The sequence below is a fragment of the Aulonocara stuartgranti genome, assembly GCF_965226115.1.
Source record: "Aulonocara stuartgranti genome assembly, chromosome: 11".
Taxonomy (NCBI): domain Eukaryota; kingdom Metazoa; phylum Chordata; class Actinopteri; order Cichliformes; family Cichlidae; genus Aulonocara; species Aulonocara stuartgranti.
Window position 1 is genome coordinate 10,651,381 of NC_138947.1, and position 18,295 is coordinate 10,669,675.

The following is an 18,295-nucleotide window of genomic DNA, read 5'->3' on the forward strand; positions in this document are numbered from 1 at the left end:
TTAGCAAGAGGAAAGTGCATGTCTGCCTGCGCATCTCTCCAGCCCGAAGGCAGAGGTATAAATAAAGTCACAGTGCAGCTGGTAATCTAGATGCATTCATTCCACTGCGGCGTGCAAAGCAGATGGAGACTGACCTACAAACAGAAAAAAAACTAAAAAAGGAGCCAAAAGAGAGACGATCCCGCCACAGATCCAGGAAATGCATTATGACCTTTTCACTAACACCCCCCCAGAAAATCATTTGTTAATACAACAGCCCTGTCACACACTCATACACAAAGCTTCCTGAATGAATTGCCTTTCCCCGTTACTGTTTACATCGAGTAAATGCAGCTTATGCACATTTTTTTAAATAATAGAAACATTTATAAAAAAGAATAAAATAAAAAAAGGTATAGCACTTACTACAATTTTGCAGTAATCTGCAGTAATTTTAAAAATAAAATAATTTAAGCAGTTTATATTTGCTGGCACATGCTAATATGACGGTCGGCATAGTCCTGCTTTGATATTTTTATCCTGGCATGCATCTCTTTGTTCAAATTCTGCATTAATGTTCCCCACTTCCCTTCAGCTCTGCTAACAAGCATTCATTTGTAGCCACCAGAGACCTGCAGAACACAAACACAGACACATTTAAATCACAAAACCAGCCAACAAGGGGGTGAGTTGAGATTGAGATTACATCAGTTTACTCACACTGAGCATGTAGGTACAACAAAATCAACTGTCAGCACTAATACAGCATTATCTTCTTACCTGTGGCTTTCTTGCAGCATATCTGAAAGTTCTTTGACTTTCTCAGCTTCCTGCACTTTCTTCCTCAGCCCCTCGATCTCTTTCTTCAGTTCCTCTACTTCGGCCTGAGCTTCTAAACACAAACTGGGACACTTAGTAGGGAAAGCAGCATGTTCGCTTATGTCACAGTGGCAAGTACACCCACCTCTGATCTGAGACACATGTGAGCTTTTCATCATAGATTTCAGATATTGGCGTTCTAACTTGATGAGCTGCTTCTGCAGAGCAACGTTTTCCTCTAAAACGACCCTCAGCTGCTCGTTCAGTTTGCCCTGTGTTAGAGTGAACACTGTGAATAAAGTTTACTCTTATGGTTCTCTAAAGCTTGGTGTTGTGTTTGAGTGGTGGATCAACTCACCACCGCTCTCCGAGCTTCCTCCAGCTGAGCGGAGAGGTTGTGCACTTCAGTTTTGTGCTCTTCCTCTCGTGCTGCCGCTTGAAAGCGAAGTGCATCAGCTTCCCGCCGTAAGGTCCTGACCTCAGTTTCCCGACTGGAAATATCGCTTTCCATCATGGAGAGGATCTGGACTGCCTGAGCTGAGGCCAAAAATAGAGATGATAGGAAGACATTCGTTATCTCAGGCTTCTGTAATCAGATAGCGCATTCCTCAAAACCAAAAGTCCAAACTTACACAGGAAGTTGTTGTTTTGATGCAGTGACCTCTCCCCTGTCCAGTGTTTGTCCACGAGGTTGAGGAGCATCTCCAGGGGTTTCCTATAACTACCCTGGGAAGAGAGTTCAGAGATTCCATGAATAGATGTGCAAAGGAAAACCCTGCAGATGAATGAGGAATGATTCACGATGTCATTTGCAAATCAGTAAGAGGACCGAAATAGCTGCCAACCTTTTTTTTCTTCTCAGCTTGCCCAGGCTGGCTGGAGCTCCCGTCTGTTTTGTTGAAGCTGGAGTAGGTTAGTCGTGGAGGATGCAAGATGGGGTTAAAAGGGTCAGACAGATTCAAACCAGGGCGTCGTGGACTGGGAGGCCGGATATTAATAAATGAGGAACTGTGACGGAGGCTTTCATCTGGTAAAAATTACAAAATGTGGAATGAATAAAGAAATCATAGCTCAGGGATTTTGTTAAACACAAATTTATTTCCTACCTGGATTTGGGGTAAAATGCCCTTTAGCTGGATGTCTGGTTTGTTTGGGAGAGTCCTTTTGCTTTGGCTTTCCATGAGCAGGTCTACGTTGCTCTATGTAGGGGCCAAAGGACACTTTTGGTCTTTCAGGCACTTTTATTGAGGTGCAGCTTTTTTGATGAGACAGATCTTTCATCTGTGACCCTTTGGACTCACTGTTATCTGACGAGTTACATGTGGCACACACACATAAAAACAAATCCCAGTGATATTAATCGACCTTTGACAAGCACGTTGTGTTAAAAAAAACCCACAGGAAAAGAGTTATGTCGCCACCTAGTGGTGATTATACACACTGTCACACGTTGTTTTCATAATTGCTTACTGATAAGGATTTCTTACCTTCAAAGAAAGCTTTATTCTCATAATAATTCTTCTGCGATCTCAATTCTAATAAGATACTGACATAGAAAAAAACTGCACTCTCCTAAACTAGAAAAATAGGCTTACCAGTTTTAGTGAGTGGATACCTGAGGATGGATTTAGCAGTTTCCTAAAAATAAGAACAGAGCTACTTCATAATGAACTTTTATACTGTTAATGTTATTTAATCTGTAGTAACAATAAAAGCACCTGTTTGGGAGTTGAGCTCATCTGTTTTCTAAAATCTTCAGAAACTTTCTCTTTGAAACCTGAAACAGTGGATGGTTTGGATTTATCAGAAGTTAAAACAAAGAAACATGAATTAGTCAGGTTTGATTTTGATTTTTGGAGTTGGACATCTTACCATCGGCCTCCTTGTGAAATGACACAGAGACAGCTTCACTTTGCTCTCCATCATTTGTGGCAACAAAGTTCAGCTCAATATCACGAGTGTCGGTCAGGACAGAAAGGCTCTTGGTTAAGCGGTCAGTTAAAGCTGGTCTGCGATCACTGCTTCTGAAAAACCACAAATGAAACAGCAAATGGTGCCGCTCGAGCAACCGAGGTTGAGAAGACTCGTCTCGCTGCATTTTCATGTGCTCCACCAGCCCGAAGATGCATAAAACTGCAACAAATCTACTTATGATTCTGATTCATAAAACTGTCAATGTGGGCACACATTTCTGTTTCTTTTTTTCTGCCAATTCAACATATGTACCCACGAAACCTCATCATTAAAAATGAAAAGGATCACTTTATAGCAATGTTTTGTCAAGCCTTACTTAATCTCCTTACTATCATTTCTCGGTAGCTGCCTGTGCTGCTGGTCTGAAGAAATTCTTGTTTTATGAACAACAGCATACACTCAATGGACACTGTATTAGGTACACCTTTTCAACTGCTTGTTAATGTAAATATCGAATCAGCTGTTAACATGGCCACAACTCACTGGATTTATGGCTCGTGCTCAAATAAAGCTCAAATAATCTCAATCTGGTCGTGACAGTGACTTCAGTGTATTGAAATGGCCTCCACAACCACCAGATCTCAATCCAATAGAACATTTGTCGGATGCGGTGGAAATGAAGAGTCACATCATGGATGTGGAGCTGACAAATCTGCAGCAGCTGTGTGATGTTATCGTGTAATATGTCCCAAAATCTCTGAAGAATGTTTCCAGCACCTCGATTAATCTGTGCCATGAAGAATTAAGGCAGTTTTGAAGGCAAAAGGGGTCCAAATCAATACTGGTAAGGTGTAACTAATAAAGTGTCCATGAGTGTATAAGAGAAAAACAGTATTTTCAAAAATATATTACTTATAAATCTGGTATCAGATCTTTATTTGACTCTTTCATCAAACAGAATGAGCTGAAGCTCATTTACATTAAGGATTTTGTGTTCAGCATACCTTCGATCATCAATCAGATTCAAAGAGAAGCTCATCTGCTGAGGAAGAAGTTCAGAAGAGAACTGCATCAAGGCAGATTTACGCTCAGCATCTCTGACTGAACAGCTATCTGTAAATCAACGAGGAGAACTTATTATTTTAAAACCTGACATGAGATGAGCAAATTCTGGGCAACAAAACAACATCTTACCTAGCTTGCGCAGGGTGGGCATGGCATGCACCAAGTAAAGGCGGTACTGTGGATTATTTTTGGCCAGAGGGTTGAGCCTGAGGTCCAACTCTTTTAACGATGGCAGCTCAAACAGTACTTTCACTTCTTCAAGAGAAGGTATGCAGTTATAGTAGAGGATCAGCCTCTGTAGCATTTTTAAATGTTGCACACCCTGAGAACAAACCAATAGAACGGTTAAGATACAGACTCTGCAAATATTATTAGTCATGCAATATATTATATTACTTGATGTACAAAATATACAGTATTGGCCGATATCAGCATAAGAACATGCAGTTTTAGTGTTCAGGGTAATCTTAGGTGTGCTGCAATAGGCTTACATGGGATTTATACTTCAGTGGGTAATTTAAACACTAGCCACCATAACCCCCCCCCCACGAAACCCTGCAGCTTCCCTAGAAATGTAACTACATGTTAGGCCAACACAGACTGCATCTAGTGTGATTAGCATGTTCAACGAGGACTCACAAATGTCTTCAAATTCCTAGAGGGAGATTGCTCAAACTATCAAATAGTTTATACACCACTACTGCACTTAATCATTTATAATTATTAAACTCTGACTCTTTCTTCAGTAGTAGTATAAATTGTGAATTCCATTTTTTTTAAAAAACAATCTAAAACTAACCTCAACTGAAACGAGTGCATTACAGGAGAGATCCAGAGATTTCAGACGGATAAAGTTACTCAGACCATTTCCCAGGTGTCTGATCTTCTCCTCACATGTCCCCGGAAGGCTCAATGTCCGCACGTCGCCTATTTAAACAAAATTTAAAAAGTAATAACTTTAAGATGTTATGGTGATGTGGTCTGGAGCAGGAAGCATTTATTGCTACGCTAGCTCTCGTTAGCTTATCTACTGATGCTCTGGCCTGGCAGAGTATCTAGCTACAGTACTTTCCAACAGCAAATGTCTGATGTCCCTGTCTCACCCTTAAAGTTAGCTGCTGATTACTCCTACATAGTGTATATATTAGCTTGGATGTAAAGTTACCGAGACACGGGTGTTTTAGCCTTAATCTTTCACGTATCCACTGCTCTGTTAGTGTTGTCAAACACTTCGCCGCCATACTTTTCGAAGTTCTGCTGCCTTCATGGCCTGAAAAATAAATACCGTCTTTCCTGTTTCACTTTTGTTACTGGAGGTTTTATACAAACCGTAAGTAAGTAAGTAAGTAAGTAAGTAAAATTTTATTTATATAGCACATTTCTAGATAAAAGATCACGAACATACATCACAAAGTGATGTATGTTCATTAACTACTACTTCTTGTTATTTGCTAAAGTTGTTAGATGTCAGTTTATTGAGAGTTTGAGTGTACATATTAAAATATAACTTTGAAAATGCAGGTTAATATTTTTTAGTTCGACCAAACATATTCAGCTAATTAATGAGAGCTTTCAGATTTTTTGAAAACAAAATTGCATTGTTTCAGATATCTGTATAAAACACGGGCTCAAAAAAAGATGAGAAATAATCAAGTAATCCGTAAAGCATTTCAAACCTGGTGGTCATTTTGGTTAGAATAGTTGCAGGGTTTACGAATGGCCTTGAATGCACCATTTTGCGCCTGCGCATTGCCAAATCCTTGTTTGTCACGTGTCAAAACAAACGGCCGCTGTTCCTGCTACAATTGTGGTTCCTATCTAAAGTTTGGTGCTGATTGTTTTCTCTGTTTGTCAGTGAAATTTTTTAAATTTTGACACCGTCTCCAGTTTTAATAGCTAACTAAAAACACGCTGATTAAGACTGTAATTTTCCTGGTGTTCTCTAGCCGTGTCTCCCAGGATCAATGGCGTCCTATCTAACAGAGTGGGTCACGTCATGTTTCAACATAATTTTGACAGCCACTGCACTCCACTCCTCTTACAAACTATTTAAGGTGGGTATCACTCAATGTAGTATCTGTGTGTGGACATTTATTTGTAGTAAATGAGTAGTTTCTGCTTTTAATAAATGATAGTAAACTTAATATCCTTGGGTTTGGCCTTCTTTCCTCAGCTATTTCCCTTTATTTTAGTTTTCTTTTTCTTTTGCATCTAACTTTTAGCAGTAAACCGTAAATCTTTCACTTGACATTTGTGAATCTATCTATCCAGCCAGTATCAAACTTGGTCATTCTCTCTCTGCAGGTCCACAGAGCACCTTCAGTAGGCTTCTTTCTGCTTGGGATCTCTGCAGCAATTTCCCTCTTGCATCCCTCCAGCCCGTACCTAACCTCCCTGCAGAGAGAAGCAGAATGGGCTGCTGAGGTGCTGGCTCCAGTGTTGGTCTCCTTTGATTTCCTTTGGCTCAGTCAGGACCATAACACAGCACAGATTCTCCTCTGTGGTTCTTGCCTGCTGCTCGGACTCTCTGACTGGCTCTCAGCAGATACTCTCACAATTATGACTCGCTGTCTGGGCCTATCATCCCTCTCCTGCTGCCTGATGGTGTGTTTGTTTGCTGGTAATGCTTCAGGGGCCTTTGGGAGCATGGCCCTCAGCCTCCCCTTACTGCTGACTCAGAGGTTTGGAACAAAAACTTTTGCTCCTCTGCTTTTTCCAGCTGCTACAGAAGGACTGATGAAGTGGCTTTTAAAGGGGTCACTGTTTATAGGCTGTTGGGTATCAACTCTTGCTCTTGGCAAGTTTCTGTTTGATGTGACTGACCAAGCTGTCTATTTAAGTTCATAGAAATCTCTGGTATCTAGGACTGTGACAGATGTGACTGACAAACTAGAAAAATGCAGAAATCTAATATGCCTATTAATGTGTCAATATAATAAATAATAGCTCCAGTAATAGCTGGTTCAGCCTTCTCAAGGATTTGACATTTATCTTTTTCCTGCATCATCATGCAGCATTTTTATGGCTCATAATGAGCTTTTGGGGAGTAAATGAAACATGGCAGTAAGCATGTATGTAGTAAAGACAGTGAGTCTGTGTTACTTTATTTAAGTGAAATCTATGCACACTGCCTTTTGATAAAAACAAACATTATACTTGTGTAAATTAATCCCAAGTTAAAAGAACTGGTTAAAAAATCCTGTGTTGAAGGTAAGGGGGTTTGTTGTGGGCTTGTCTCATATCTCTACCTTTTGCCTCCTTGTCTCCTCTGACCTTTGTCTATCTGCTCTGTAAGACCCATACTGTTTCTATGTGTGTGATGATGTCTTATCCTCACCTCACTAGGAGAGGAATCAAGGATGTAAGAAATAAGTTTGCGGGTGGGGGGTTGTTGAGGGCGGTACCAAAAAGTTAAACATGATTTATGAATTTGAAACGTATCTATTAAAAAACCCAAGAAACTGAAGGTGCCAGCTGAGGGTGTGGGAAGCTGAAACTTTTAATAGGATTTAAAAATTGGATTTTAGGGTGACTGGGATTTCCTATTCCTATTTCCTATAAAAATAAATAAGCGATATAGGGAGATTCAGGGAAAAGCATCAGGATTTGTGGTTCATCGTCTCAGAGAGCACATGTACTAAAGGAAAGCATAGTTTTAAACAGGGAAGAATATAAACAGTAATTTAGAAGAATTTCCAAACATTAAAGAAATAATTCTGGATGAAATTAAAGATGGGAAAATTTTCCAGCATGATAGTACCACAGCATGAATATTACAATAGTCCTTTTTGTAATGCTTGTTTTTGCTTGCCTCTGCATTTTCTGGAACATACAGCCAAACCAAGAGACCATGACTGAAGATACCCTTTTTGTAGAAGTCTACTTAACATATGTTGTGTTTGACTATTCTAAAGATGTCATTTGTATATTTGAACTTCCTGTATGAATTTCCTTTTTAGCAGTGTTCTTCCATCTTCTGGCTCTTCTAACAGTTTTAATGTTGTGGTTTCCAGCTGCCTCAGAGTCTGGGTGATATTTGTTCTGCAAACTCAGCACGATGTCTGTTTAAGAAAAAAAAATCTGCAGTGGCTGAAGGTTTTGGCCCAGCCCTTATCTCATCACAACTGTTTGATTCTTATCAGTTAATTTAAAGAAGGAAAAAAAAACTTTCTTGGTTTGTATCAGCTGTCTTGGTACTTGAAACAAGCTGGCCTGTTTAAACCACCCTCGTTTCACTGTGTCCCATGTCATTTACATTGACCTTGTGAGATATTGATATTCCTTACAGTCATTTGTAGTGGACGCTGCAGAGGCTCCCTAAAGATTTCAGGGGTGTGAGCAGCTTCCTCAGCAGTTTTTCCTTTTTGCAGTATATGTGCAAGCATCTGTGCCTTTCTCTGGGACTGCCTATGTCAGTCTTCAGGGAAAAGATGAACACTGATGCTTTTTAGCATTTTTGTGGGAAATCCAAAATGTTATGGTAATTGTTGCCTTTTAAAGTGTTAGTTTTCTATTTTTTGACCATTTAGAAGTTTGACATTTTGTATTTAACTTGTTAAATAAACAAACATGTAAAACCTGACAGCCATCTCACTGTTGTGCTATCTATCATTGTTAAACCACTTTTTTACTCCTTGAAACCATTCCGATGTTTTCAGATGCATGAAGCTGCAGCTTCTGATTTTTCCGAGCACCTTTTATGGTCACTGTCACCCCTGACTGCGACCGCTGGCATCAAACCTACAACCTCAATCTGTCTCCATGACTGCCTGTATCTGTCACTTCACCACTGCAGCGCATCGGGAAACTGCACTGAGCATGCTCGCTGCAGATGCAGCCTGTAGATGGAGCAAAGGGGAGGAGAGAGGAGAGGACGGTTGGGAAGGAGGCACAGAGGAGCTGCACACAGCTGTGAGATGCTGTTGCAGCTCTGAGAACAAGAGCTGCATGGGAAGAGTCATCACTGGGAATACAGATGGAAGCTGAAAGTGGAACACGAACGATTGGAATGTCGGAGAGTCGACACCAAAGAGGAGAATTCATTTGATAAGGTAAAGAAGTCGAAGCGTTTTATTGTGATGGAACAGAGCGATTGTTACAATAGAAACAATGTTTCACCTCTGTAGAAGTCATTGTGTATTTGCACTAGATTTTGTTATTATGTAACCTTTAAAAATCATTGATATTAAATGTTTCGTTAGTATAAGAGTACAAAAATAAAATTCTGCTTTTCTCCACCTTTGTAAAGATGCGTGCTATTAATGACCTCATTTGTCATCTATAGAGACTCTTGGGCAGCGTGGAGATGTATGCCTTTTACTCCCTTTTGGTCTACATCTTCTACACTGTCTTTAAGAAGGAGGAGGAGGAGGAAGCCTTGGAAGGGGCGTGTGGAGATTCCCCAGATGTACGTCTAGCCATATCATGTCCAGCCTCGGGGGTTCTCGATTGAAATAAATAAATGGGGGGGAACATGCAGGCCATAAGCTCACTAACAAAGGATGTATACAATGCTGCTGTATGCATGTCTATTTTACTGTGTTACTGACTCTTATATTTGATGCTGTGCTCAGGAGCCAGGACCTGTTTCCATGGAAACAAGGAGCAGGAGGAGAGATGGCCACACCCCCAAAGTGGGAAAAAAAGCTTGTGCTCGCTTTAGTGAATCAAGTGGGTGCTCAAATAGTCTTTCAGGGCATTTTTAACCATAAAATGAAAGTATTTAGGAATAACACTTTTGTTTTTGTCTACAAGAGATCAATAAGTACATACATTCCTTGACTCTATTGCTTGTGTGATGCGATGTCATCCAGGCAGCAGCAGTGACACAGATGAAATGAGCGATGAAGATGTGGAAGACACCCCTGACATCCCAGCTTGCACTCCTCTGGCCGCTTTTCTATCTTTCAAGCAGGATGCTGAGAAGAGAAGAGCTTCCCAGGTTCAGCTCGAAACAACAGGAAAGGTAACAAGTGTCCAACTGATGTAGGACAGAATAACACGAGCTCGATTTCCCCAAACCGGGGCATTCTGCACATTACTAAGGTTTATGTGCGTGTGTTTGTGTGCGCTCTTCGCTGCATAGTTGGCAGAGTCTCCCCTGGTGGCAGTGATGTCCCACTTGCTGAGTTTTCTGGAGCAGTACTCCCATTTCCAGCAACTGCAGCAGCAGGCTGACCAGTACCGGGTCCAGCTGAAGAGGCACCGAGTCCAGCACCGCCGCCAGATGAAGGCTCTCCGAGCCTCCTACCGCCAGCGTCTCCGGGACAAGAACAGCATCATCAGCAGTCTGGAAGAGGCCATCAGCCAGCAACAGTGCCCCAGTCCACTGAGCGAGGGTGAGAGAGCTGGGATGAGGTTGGAGAAAAGGAGGAGATATGATAGAGGGGGGAGGGAAGGAGCGATGGGGGAAGGGAAAATAAGGGGAACGTGAGATTGCGGTGTATTGTCATGGAGTGTGTGAGACAAAAATGAGGAAAAGGTCAAGGGGCTGTTTCAATAAACCCATCCACTCAGCTGGTGGGAAAAGAGGTGGTGAAAATTACACATGTCTGAAGGTAGATTTATGAGATTCCAGAGTGGGTAGTTGGAGGAAGATGAATTAGCAGGACAATGAATGAAAACGAATGGACTAGGTTCTGTATTTTAAATGAGACAGGGCTCATGTTCTCTCTGTTACAGTGGAGAAAATTCTACAATATTCCATTACTGCTTAAAAAATGTGAAGAGCATTGAGAACGAGAGATTTAAAGCATGATGACTAAGTGTTTTGGTTCATTGTCATGGGGTATTATGTAGTTCAACTACATTTAATGTGGGTGTGTGCCTTTTAAGTTGTCCACCTACCCAGCTTTAGAAAAGAGTTTGATTTTATCTAACTGGGAACACAAAGTACATGCGAGGCAGCACTTTTGTAGAAAAACAGGTTAATCAGATTTATTAGGATGCAAGACGTTTGGCAGTAATGATGTCACAGAAGCCAGACAGACACTGTACAGCTGCAACTGACCGCAGAGCTTTAGATGTTTGTATCTGATGTGCTTCAGATTTGACCAAATGGCTCTTTGACATCGCAGCAGTGTATTCTCTCCCTTGGTGTTGTGCATATGGTCAGGTTGTTAACAGCTCTGTAGATCTCAAGCTCACTTATATAGCCTCAGAGGAATACCTCAATATGCATGATAACCCAAACCAGATTATAAGCATCTCTATAAGTAGGCGTGTTTAAGGCCTTGAGTGCTGGCTCTGTAGTTTCTGCATAAAGATATGTGAGTATGCGGTGAGACTTTGTGGTACTTGTGTAGCGACTCAGTGACTCTTTGTCATGAATAAAACAGGGCTGTTAGTGCTGTTTTATTTCCTGCAAATGCACTTACAAGGTCGGGCACATGCTAGGCAGCACGTGTAAACGTGCTGGACTAAAAATAGCCCAAGGCCTACGTCCCAGGGTTACAAGTCTGTCTGGTTTGTTTGTTTAGTGTCATGCAGGACTGGTTCTGTGCCTCTTGGGTGTGCAGCAGGTAAACCAGTTTGTGTCTTTGTCTGTGATCTTTCATTCAGTATTTAAACCGAATGGTTTGCCCTGCATGCAGATGACATTTATCAGAGTTTAACATACATTTTCATGCACCATTTCAAGCTGCTGTCTTAAAATTCACATCGTTACATTAGTACCTCTGCAGCTTCAAGTGCTTGCCAACACATTTACGCCTGCACCACTAATTCACAGCTGTGGCCTCGTCTCCTTTTTGTTTTTCAATATCTTGCACCACCACCTCTTTTTGATACAGCAATGAAATCTGACATAACGCGTTGATAAAATTAGCAAAGAGCCCAGCAAGGAAAATTAGACGTGACAGAACCCGATGAATCATTGAGGAGGAGGAAAGCGATTAAAAGCTGTCGGGCATGCAGCTCAGGTTCTTGTTGGACAATAGGCTCTTTTTTTAATAGGTTGTTGCATTTTTCACATGGTGGGTGAGGGAGCTTTCAGCACACTTTTCATTTTCATTAATATTACAGTCACTTGGAAGCTTTTAGGTGCACTGTAGAAGTGGTATTAAATTAAAATTACTGCATTTAAAAAAGAAAACGAGTGAGTGGAAGTTCAGATGTTATTGATTCTGACTATTTGTGACTGGCATAATATTAATATGTTTACAAAGACCTTGTTTGCGCTTAGGCTGATGATTATAATGGATGTTATTTGGTCCACCAGGTGAGTCTAGTAGTGATGAAGGGGCACAAGCTGGGGTTCACAGGTTGGTGCAGTCCCTGCACGGCCTGCAGGGTGAGAGGAGTAGGCTGAGAGGAGAACTCCGTCTGCTGCACTCCCAGCTGGAGCAGAAGGAAAGGGACAGACACTCTCGAATACAAACCTTTCAACAGCAGGTAGACCACTCCTTACTAGTTAGCTCCTAGGCTAGACCAATTTAAGCAAGAAAAAATGCCACCTGAAATCCAAAGTTGCTCTTTAACTTTCAGTGAGTTTTTAGATTTTGTTTTATTATGAATGCATGTATATACTGAAAAAGGCTAATCCAGTTAAAGCACAAACATATCCTCTTGGGTGTTACGCTGTCGTTCTGTTATCTATTCTATGCTGCCTTTCTGGAAGGGTCTCTCAAAATATATCACAAAATATAAAAAGTAAAAAATATGTGCACATAAATCATCAGCTTGACATTATGTTACATGTAATAAAAGTAAATTTTAGTTTTAAATGTCTGTAAAAAAAACATGGTTTTGTAATTTTGCACAGATTGATGAGCTGAAGAGCTGCATCGAGGAGCGTGAGGAGGAGCTGTCAAGACTGAGAACAGCCACTGTAAGAGCTGCACGGTCAAACTATTGACTTAATCGTTTCTCAAGTCTTTGTGAGTGTCCACTTCATCAGCTGAGCTGCCACACGACCAAGTTAAAAATAGCCAAGCAGTGGTCTGATTGCCTTGTACAAAACCTTAACTAGAAATTACTTTTAAAAAAAACATTGACCTAAATGTATACATATACTAAATAGACATTTTTCTGATAAATGATGGGATTTTTTCTGTTAATATGTTGGTCCTCAGCCTTATGTTTCATGTCCTCAGGGGGCCACAGACTCGGAGAAGCGGGTCCTGTGTCTGTCAGCAGAGAATGAGAGTCTGAAACAGAGCCTGAGCGTAACTCAAGGCCTCCTGCAGCAGCTCTCAACCATCCCCTCCCAGTCGAGCACCATGCTCATCAAGGTGAGAGGGACCAGCACAGCTGAGTGCTCACAGACATTCAGTTTAGGCCTTCTTAAACTTGTAATCTACTTTGCTTTAGGAAAATGAGAACCTCCGTGGCAGAGTGCAGCAGCTGGAGCTCTCCCTACAGCAGCGTGCTGAGCAGCTGTCGCAAATGGAGCGACGGAGTGAACAAAGCGAGTGGAGAAGAGGCGAGGAGCTGAGGAAGAGAGAGGACAGAGTGAGAGACCTACAGCTGGAGTTGGATAGAGAGCGAGGCAAGGAGCCCATTATTAAGGTAAATCTTATTTTGGAGAATTTTTTAAATGGATTTGAACAATGGCCATAAACTTTTCAAGATGACGAAGAAAATGACAGAAATGCTTTGTGACTGATTTCGTAACTTATATTGTTGAGTAGAAACACACATATAAAGAATTAATAATGTAGATAATTTGATTTGGGTATACTGACAATATCTTTTCATATTATTTTAGAGAAAATGCCCCTAACTAGATGTATCTTCTCTGCCAGTATGTCACGCAGACCGTGGAGGTGGAATCTCCAGCCACAGTAAAGCAGCTAACCAAAGCCAGACAGAGGAATGAGTTGTTGTCCGAAAGGCTGTCCGGTCAGAATGAGCGGTGCAAACAGCTGGAGGAACAGATCAGGAAGTCAGACGAATACAGCTGTAATCTGCAACACAAGGTGACGAACATTGGCAGTACCATTTGCACAAGTAGGGACAATGTGCTCCACCAATGTTTGAGCTTTTGTCACAGGCAGCAGCAAATAAAAAAATGAATTACCTTTGTTAGCTGTTGGGTGGAAGAAGTTCCAAAAAAAGAGGTATAAATCAAAAAACACCCCGTTTAGTTAACACATCATCACAGGATGGATAATCAAAGTCAGAAGGAGGATGTTTCTGTGTTGCTGCTGGAAATTCACAGTTTCATTGACAGAAGAAGTGATTGCAGAGCAGAATCTGCACATACTGCAGCAGTCGAGCTCACAGACTGACAAGCTGCTCTGCTGAACCTCTTACAGATTGCGGCGTATGAACAAGAAATCAGTAAACTGAAAGAGGAGCTGCTGAAAGAGATCGGCCACTTGGAGGAGAGGAAGGAGGAGGCTGTGAAGGCTGCTGCAAACTGCTCAGCAGAACACTTTCAGAACCTGCAGGACCAATTCTTCAGTGAGTAACTGAACCTCCAGGAAAAGAACTCTTGGTTTCTCCAAGAGGAATTGAAATAAAAAAGCAACTGGATTTGAAAAAACTGGATTTTTTTTTTGCCTTTTGTCAGGCTTGCAGAAGCGTCTGACATCACTTCCTCCAACTTTACGCTCTATGAAGACAGACTACGCCAGCCTGAGGAGCCAGGTTCGAAATTTCTCAGAGTTTTATGGAGCAGCTATCAGCGAAGCAAAAAAACAGGTATGTGGTGCCTTGAGAACTATGTTTAATAAATTTGCCTATCTGACCAAATCAAAAGGTTTCATGATGGAGGGTTTTTGGGTTTTGTTTTTTTTTTTGTCTTTTGATGTTGCAGATTTCAGCTGCTATTAGTGAGATGTCTGAAGCCAACAAAGATCTCCTGGAGAAATACAGGAAAGAAGTCGCACTGCGCAGGAAGTATCACGAGCAGCTGGTGGAGCTTAAAGGTATAACACTGAAAGGTTCAAACTGGCCGCACCAAGTAAAATCAGCATCACTGAGCGAGCTCCCTGTTTGCAGGCAACATTCGCGTGCTGTGTCGCGTGAAGCCAGTGCTAAAGGAGGACCAGCACGGAGAGGACCACTCGGTGGTCGTGACGACGGACCCCAACAACGAGTCCTCGCTCTCGGTGCTGAGCAAAGGAAAGGCTCGCATCTTTGAAATGGACAAAATCTTCCACCCACAGTCCACACAGGAAGAGGTAATAAAGATGACACGTGTAAAGGAAGTATTATTGTACAGCGGGAAGACCGCTAACCTTTATTTTGGTTTCCTCAGGTCTTCCAGGAGATTGAACCTCTTGTGACGTCCTGCATCGATGGATACCACGTCTGCATATTTGCTTACGGACAGACGGGCTCTGGAAAAACCTACACTATGGAGGTAAAACACTGATTACTGTACGTGCTACTCATAATAGACATTTAAAGGTTTAATATACAAGCTAAGTACCCTTTTTATTTCCAGGGTACTGTGGAAAACCCAGGTATCAACCAGCGAGCACTGAAACATCTCTTCAGTGAGATTGAGGAGAGGAAGGACATGTGGTCTTACAGTGTCACAGTCAGCTCTGTGGAGATCTACAATGAGGTGCTAAGGTACAGCTTTCCTCTTTTTTTTCTTTCGATAGAGCCTTACCTAAATAATAACTACCACTTGTAGATGTGGCTACTTGTATTTTGTATTTTAGAGACCTGCTGAGTAAAGATGGAGAGAAACTGGACATAAAGATCAACCCGGATGGAACAGGACAGCTGCACGTGCCGGGCCTCAGGGTCATCGAAGTAAAGAGCTTTCAGCACATCAAAAAGGTAAAAAAATGTTTGCTTCTCTTCTTTTTATTTGTTTTCAAACACCCACACAGATGCAATTTTTTGAATTATGATTCAGCATTAGAAAAATGATTACACTTATGCTAATTGATTGATTGCTAATCCAGATTTTAGCAACAGCCCGAAGGAACAGGATTACCTTTGGCACTCAGATGAACCAGCACAGCTCCCGCTCCCATGCCCTGCTTTGTATCACTGTTCAGGGCACTGACCTCGCCACTGGTTCCAAAACCACAGGTCAGCTATTAATGCATTTCTGGTTCAAGATGGAACGTTTACACAAGGGTGTCAAACATAAGGTGCGGGGGTCAGAATCAGCACATCAAAAACGCCAATCCAGCCCGCTGGACGGCTTTGGAAAATATAAAGGAGGGAATACATTTTTGGACTTTTGCCTGTATTGTTTTTCAAGTTTGTTCAAGTCCACCCCCACAGCCATTTATGCTATTTTATGTTTTATGATTGAGGGACAGTTGCGGCAGTGAGCTACTAGAAGTCTTTCTGTAATTTTACACATTTGTCATGTAGAAAAATCTTTATCTTGTAGATGTGTTAGTGAAATTTCACTTCCTTTATCTTACATTTAGATATCTCAGGAATTAAATGTGTAATTAAACATCTTTACTCTGACAGAAAATGCAGTTTTGACTCGTCCAAGCCACTTAATATCACTTATTATCATGGTTTACAGTCTAATACCTACTTTAAATTTAGGTGAGGGCAGGCTGTGAATTTACCCTTTAAAACTGTCTCTTCACACGGGTATCAGTGTGTAAAGGTTGGGATGAGAAGCAGGGGTTAAGTGTATAAGACAAACATCTGGTATGAGTCTTTGTTGGAATGACTGACTTTATTGCTGACATTACTTTTTCGCTCCCCAGGCAAGTTGAACCTGGTGGACCTGGCTGGCTCGGAGAGGGTGTGGAAGTCCGGTGCAGAGGGAGAGAGGCTGAAAGAGGCCCAGAATATTAACCGCTCTTTGCTGGCACTGGGAGACGTAATTCAGGCACTTAGGGCTCGGCAGACACACATCCCCTTCAGGAACTCCCGTCTTACTTATTTATTGCAAGACTCCCTGGGAAAGGGCAGCAAGACTGTCATGGTTGTGCAGGTAAGATTACTGCTCCAGTCCTACTTAATACCTGATTTATAAGCCTGTGATCATTTACAGTAAATATAAATTCTTATAAGGAGCATCATTTTTGTTCAAATTGTTTTACTAAAGGTTTCTGCTCTGGAGAGTAATGTGGGAGAGACCTTGTGCTCGCTGAAGTTTGCTCAGAGGGTGTGCAAGGTTGAACTGGGTCCTGCTGCCAGGAAGATTGAATCGGGTGGAGGACAGTGTGACTGACAGCCTTGAACCACTAGCAATGAATGAATCAGTCAGTACCAGCAAATGAAAACTCCACACTATCAACAAGATTACGAGCAATCGTGCTCAAGGGCTAAATCTGCAGGCGTCTACTTGGCACCAAATGCCAGCCTGCAATCAAGGTTAAGTATTGAGGATTTTATTCTCCGCTTTGCCATTTTCTGCTTCTGTTCCCTTTATTATTGTTAAAATCTGCATGCAGGCGTATTTATTCTTCCACTCCGAGTGCCAAAACATCATCTAACTCGTCCCACTGTCAGAACTTTGATGCTTCCTCTGATCACTCTAGCTCAGTTTCTTAAATGCAAAAATCCAGGATCTGTCGTTTCCTGTGATCATCAGTGTTTAGAGCTACAAACCTGCTCATACAGGTTTGATAAGCTTCCAGAGCCACAATATCAACACTTCACTTTTTGCAGTATTAGTCATTCTGCTATAAATGTCTGTAGTTTGTAGGCTTCGTCGCCAGTGTGGTATATTTTTGAAGGTTGTAGTGTGTAGGAGAGTCTATTATGGGCTATTATTCATATCAATGACATTTATGTCACATGTTTGTGTAGTTTTTTTGTGTGAGTTTCAGATGAGCAGTGACTGAATTTCTTTTTAGATCTTTGATAAGAGTTTTGTGTAAAGAGGGAAGCTGTTGGAGGGAGCAGGTGGCCTTGTATTAGACTGGTAAAATAATCAGCTGTGCAATATCCTCCTTCTCGAGGACAGTTTGGGCCTATTGAAATCAAAGATGCACTTTATTGTGAAAGGATAGGAGCATTTCAGTTCAGGTCCGTGCAGTAGTGAATGTCATACCAAAAATACAGCTTATTGTTCATAACTGTTTGTCATGTTATCACCCACTGATTCAAAACTAACTTTTGAGTCAAATGTAGCAAGACATTAGTGTTGCAGTAACTACCATGAGTGCTTAGGTGTCACTAAATGATGCTTTTCAGAACATTTTCTGAATAAATGTGTGTTTAAGTGTTCTTTCTCTTATTTGATGCTCAGTAGCATTTGACATGCCATCTCCATTTGGATTTTCTGTTGTAGCTCTTACATCTCTGGTCAAATGTTGATGGAACACCATTTACGGAGGACCGAGCAATAGGTGCAATGTGAGGCACAGAGCCTCTGTAGTGTAGTTTCTTTTTGCCCATCAATCCATTTCCTTACACTTATCCGATTCAGGCTCACCAGGGGTGGAGGAAAAAAAAAGTAAAAATATCAAATACAATTGAAATGAACTGATATAAATAAGATGCAAGAGACATATCAATGTCATTTAGATGCTATTATCCAGTTTAAACTTTTATGTTCTATGGAAACATCAGTTTACGAGATTATGATTTGCAAATCACTGCATTTTGTTTTTGTTTATATTTACATTTGTCTGTT

The 18,295-nt window shown here is 41.4% G+C and overlaps 2 protein-coding genes across 4 annotated transcripts; one reads left to right on the top strand and one right to left on the bottom strand.

Annotated features, from left to right (window-relative positions):
• Positions 1-10: 10 nt before the first annotated feature.
• On the bottom strand, positions 11-5,050 carry cep72 (centrosomal protein 72). 2 transcript variants are annotated; one of them, XM_082552775.1, is made up of 14 exons: positions 4,943-5,050; positions 4,577-4,704; positions 3,907-4,099; positions 3,717-3,825; positions 2,671-2,822; positions 2,517-2,575; positions 2,394-2,436; positions 1,905-1,997; positions 1,644-1,825; positions 1,431-1,524; positions 1,157-1,335; positions 944-1,070; positions 760-871; positions 11-611 (listed from the first exon to the last, which is right to left on the bottom strand). In XM_082552775.1, exons 1-14 carry the CDS (start codon positions 5,016-5,018, stop codon positions 551-553), a joined length of 1,608 nt encoding a protein of 535 aa, XP_082408901.1. In that variant the 5' UTR covers positions 5,019-5,050; the 3' UTR covers positions 11-550. The 2 variants fall into 2 exon arrangements, with proteins under 2 accessions (XP_082408901.1, XP_082408900.1); XM_082552774.1 differs by having other exon boundaries at positions 1,905-2,105.
• Positions 5,051-5,516: 466 nt separating this feature from the next.
• On the top strand, positions 5,517-18,276 carry LOC309716612 (kinesin-like protein KIFC3). 2 transcript variants are annotated; one of them, XM_082550516.1, is made up of 23 exons: positions 5,517-5,627; positions 5,724-5,831; positions 6,082-6,987; positions 8,436-8,828; positions 9,062-9,184; positions 9,351-9,447; positions 9,591-9,742; positions 9,863-10,115; positions 11,996-12,168; positions 12,539-12,604; positions 12,870-13,007; positions 13,087-13,284; positions 13,521-13,694; positions 14,034-14,181; positions 14,291-14,421; positions 14,537-14,648; positions 14,722-14,903; positions 14,981-15,085; positions 15,170-15,300; positions 15,393-15,513; positions 15,642-15,771; positions 16,416-16,645; positions 16,760-18,276. In XM_082550516.1, exons 5-23 carry the CDS (start codon positions 9,083-9,085, stop codon positions 16,883-16,885), a joined length of 2,769 nt encoding a protein of 922 aa, XP_082406642.1. In that variant the 5' UTR covers positions 5,517-5,627; positions 5,724-5,831; positions 6,082-6,987; positions 8,436-8,828; positions 9,062-9,082; the 3' UTR covers positions 16,886-18,276. The 2 variants fall into 2 exon arrangements, with proteins under 2 accessions (XP_082406642.1, XP_082406643.1); XM_082550517.1 differs by having other exon boundaries at positions 5,517-5,605.
• The last annotated feature ends 19 nt before the right edge of the window (positions 18,277-18,295 follow it).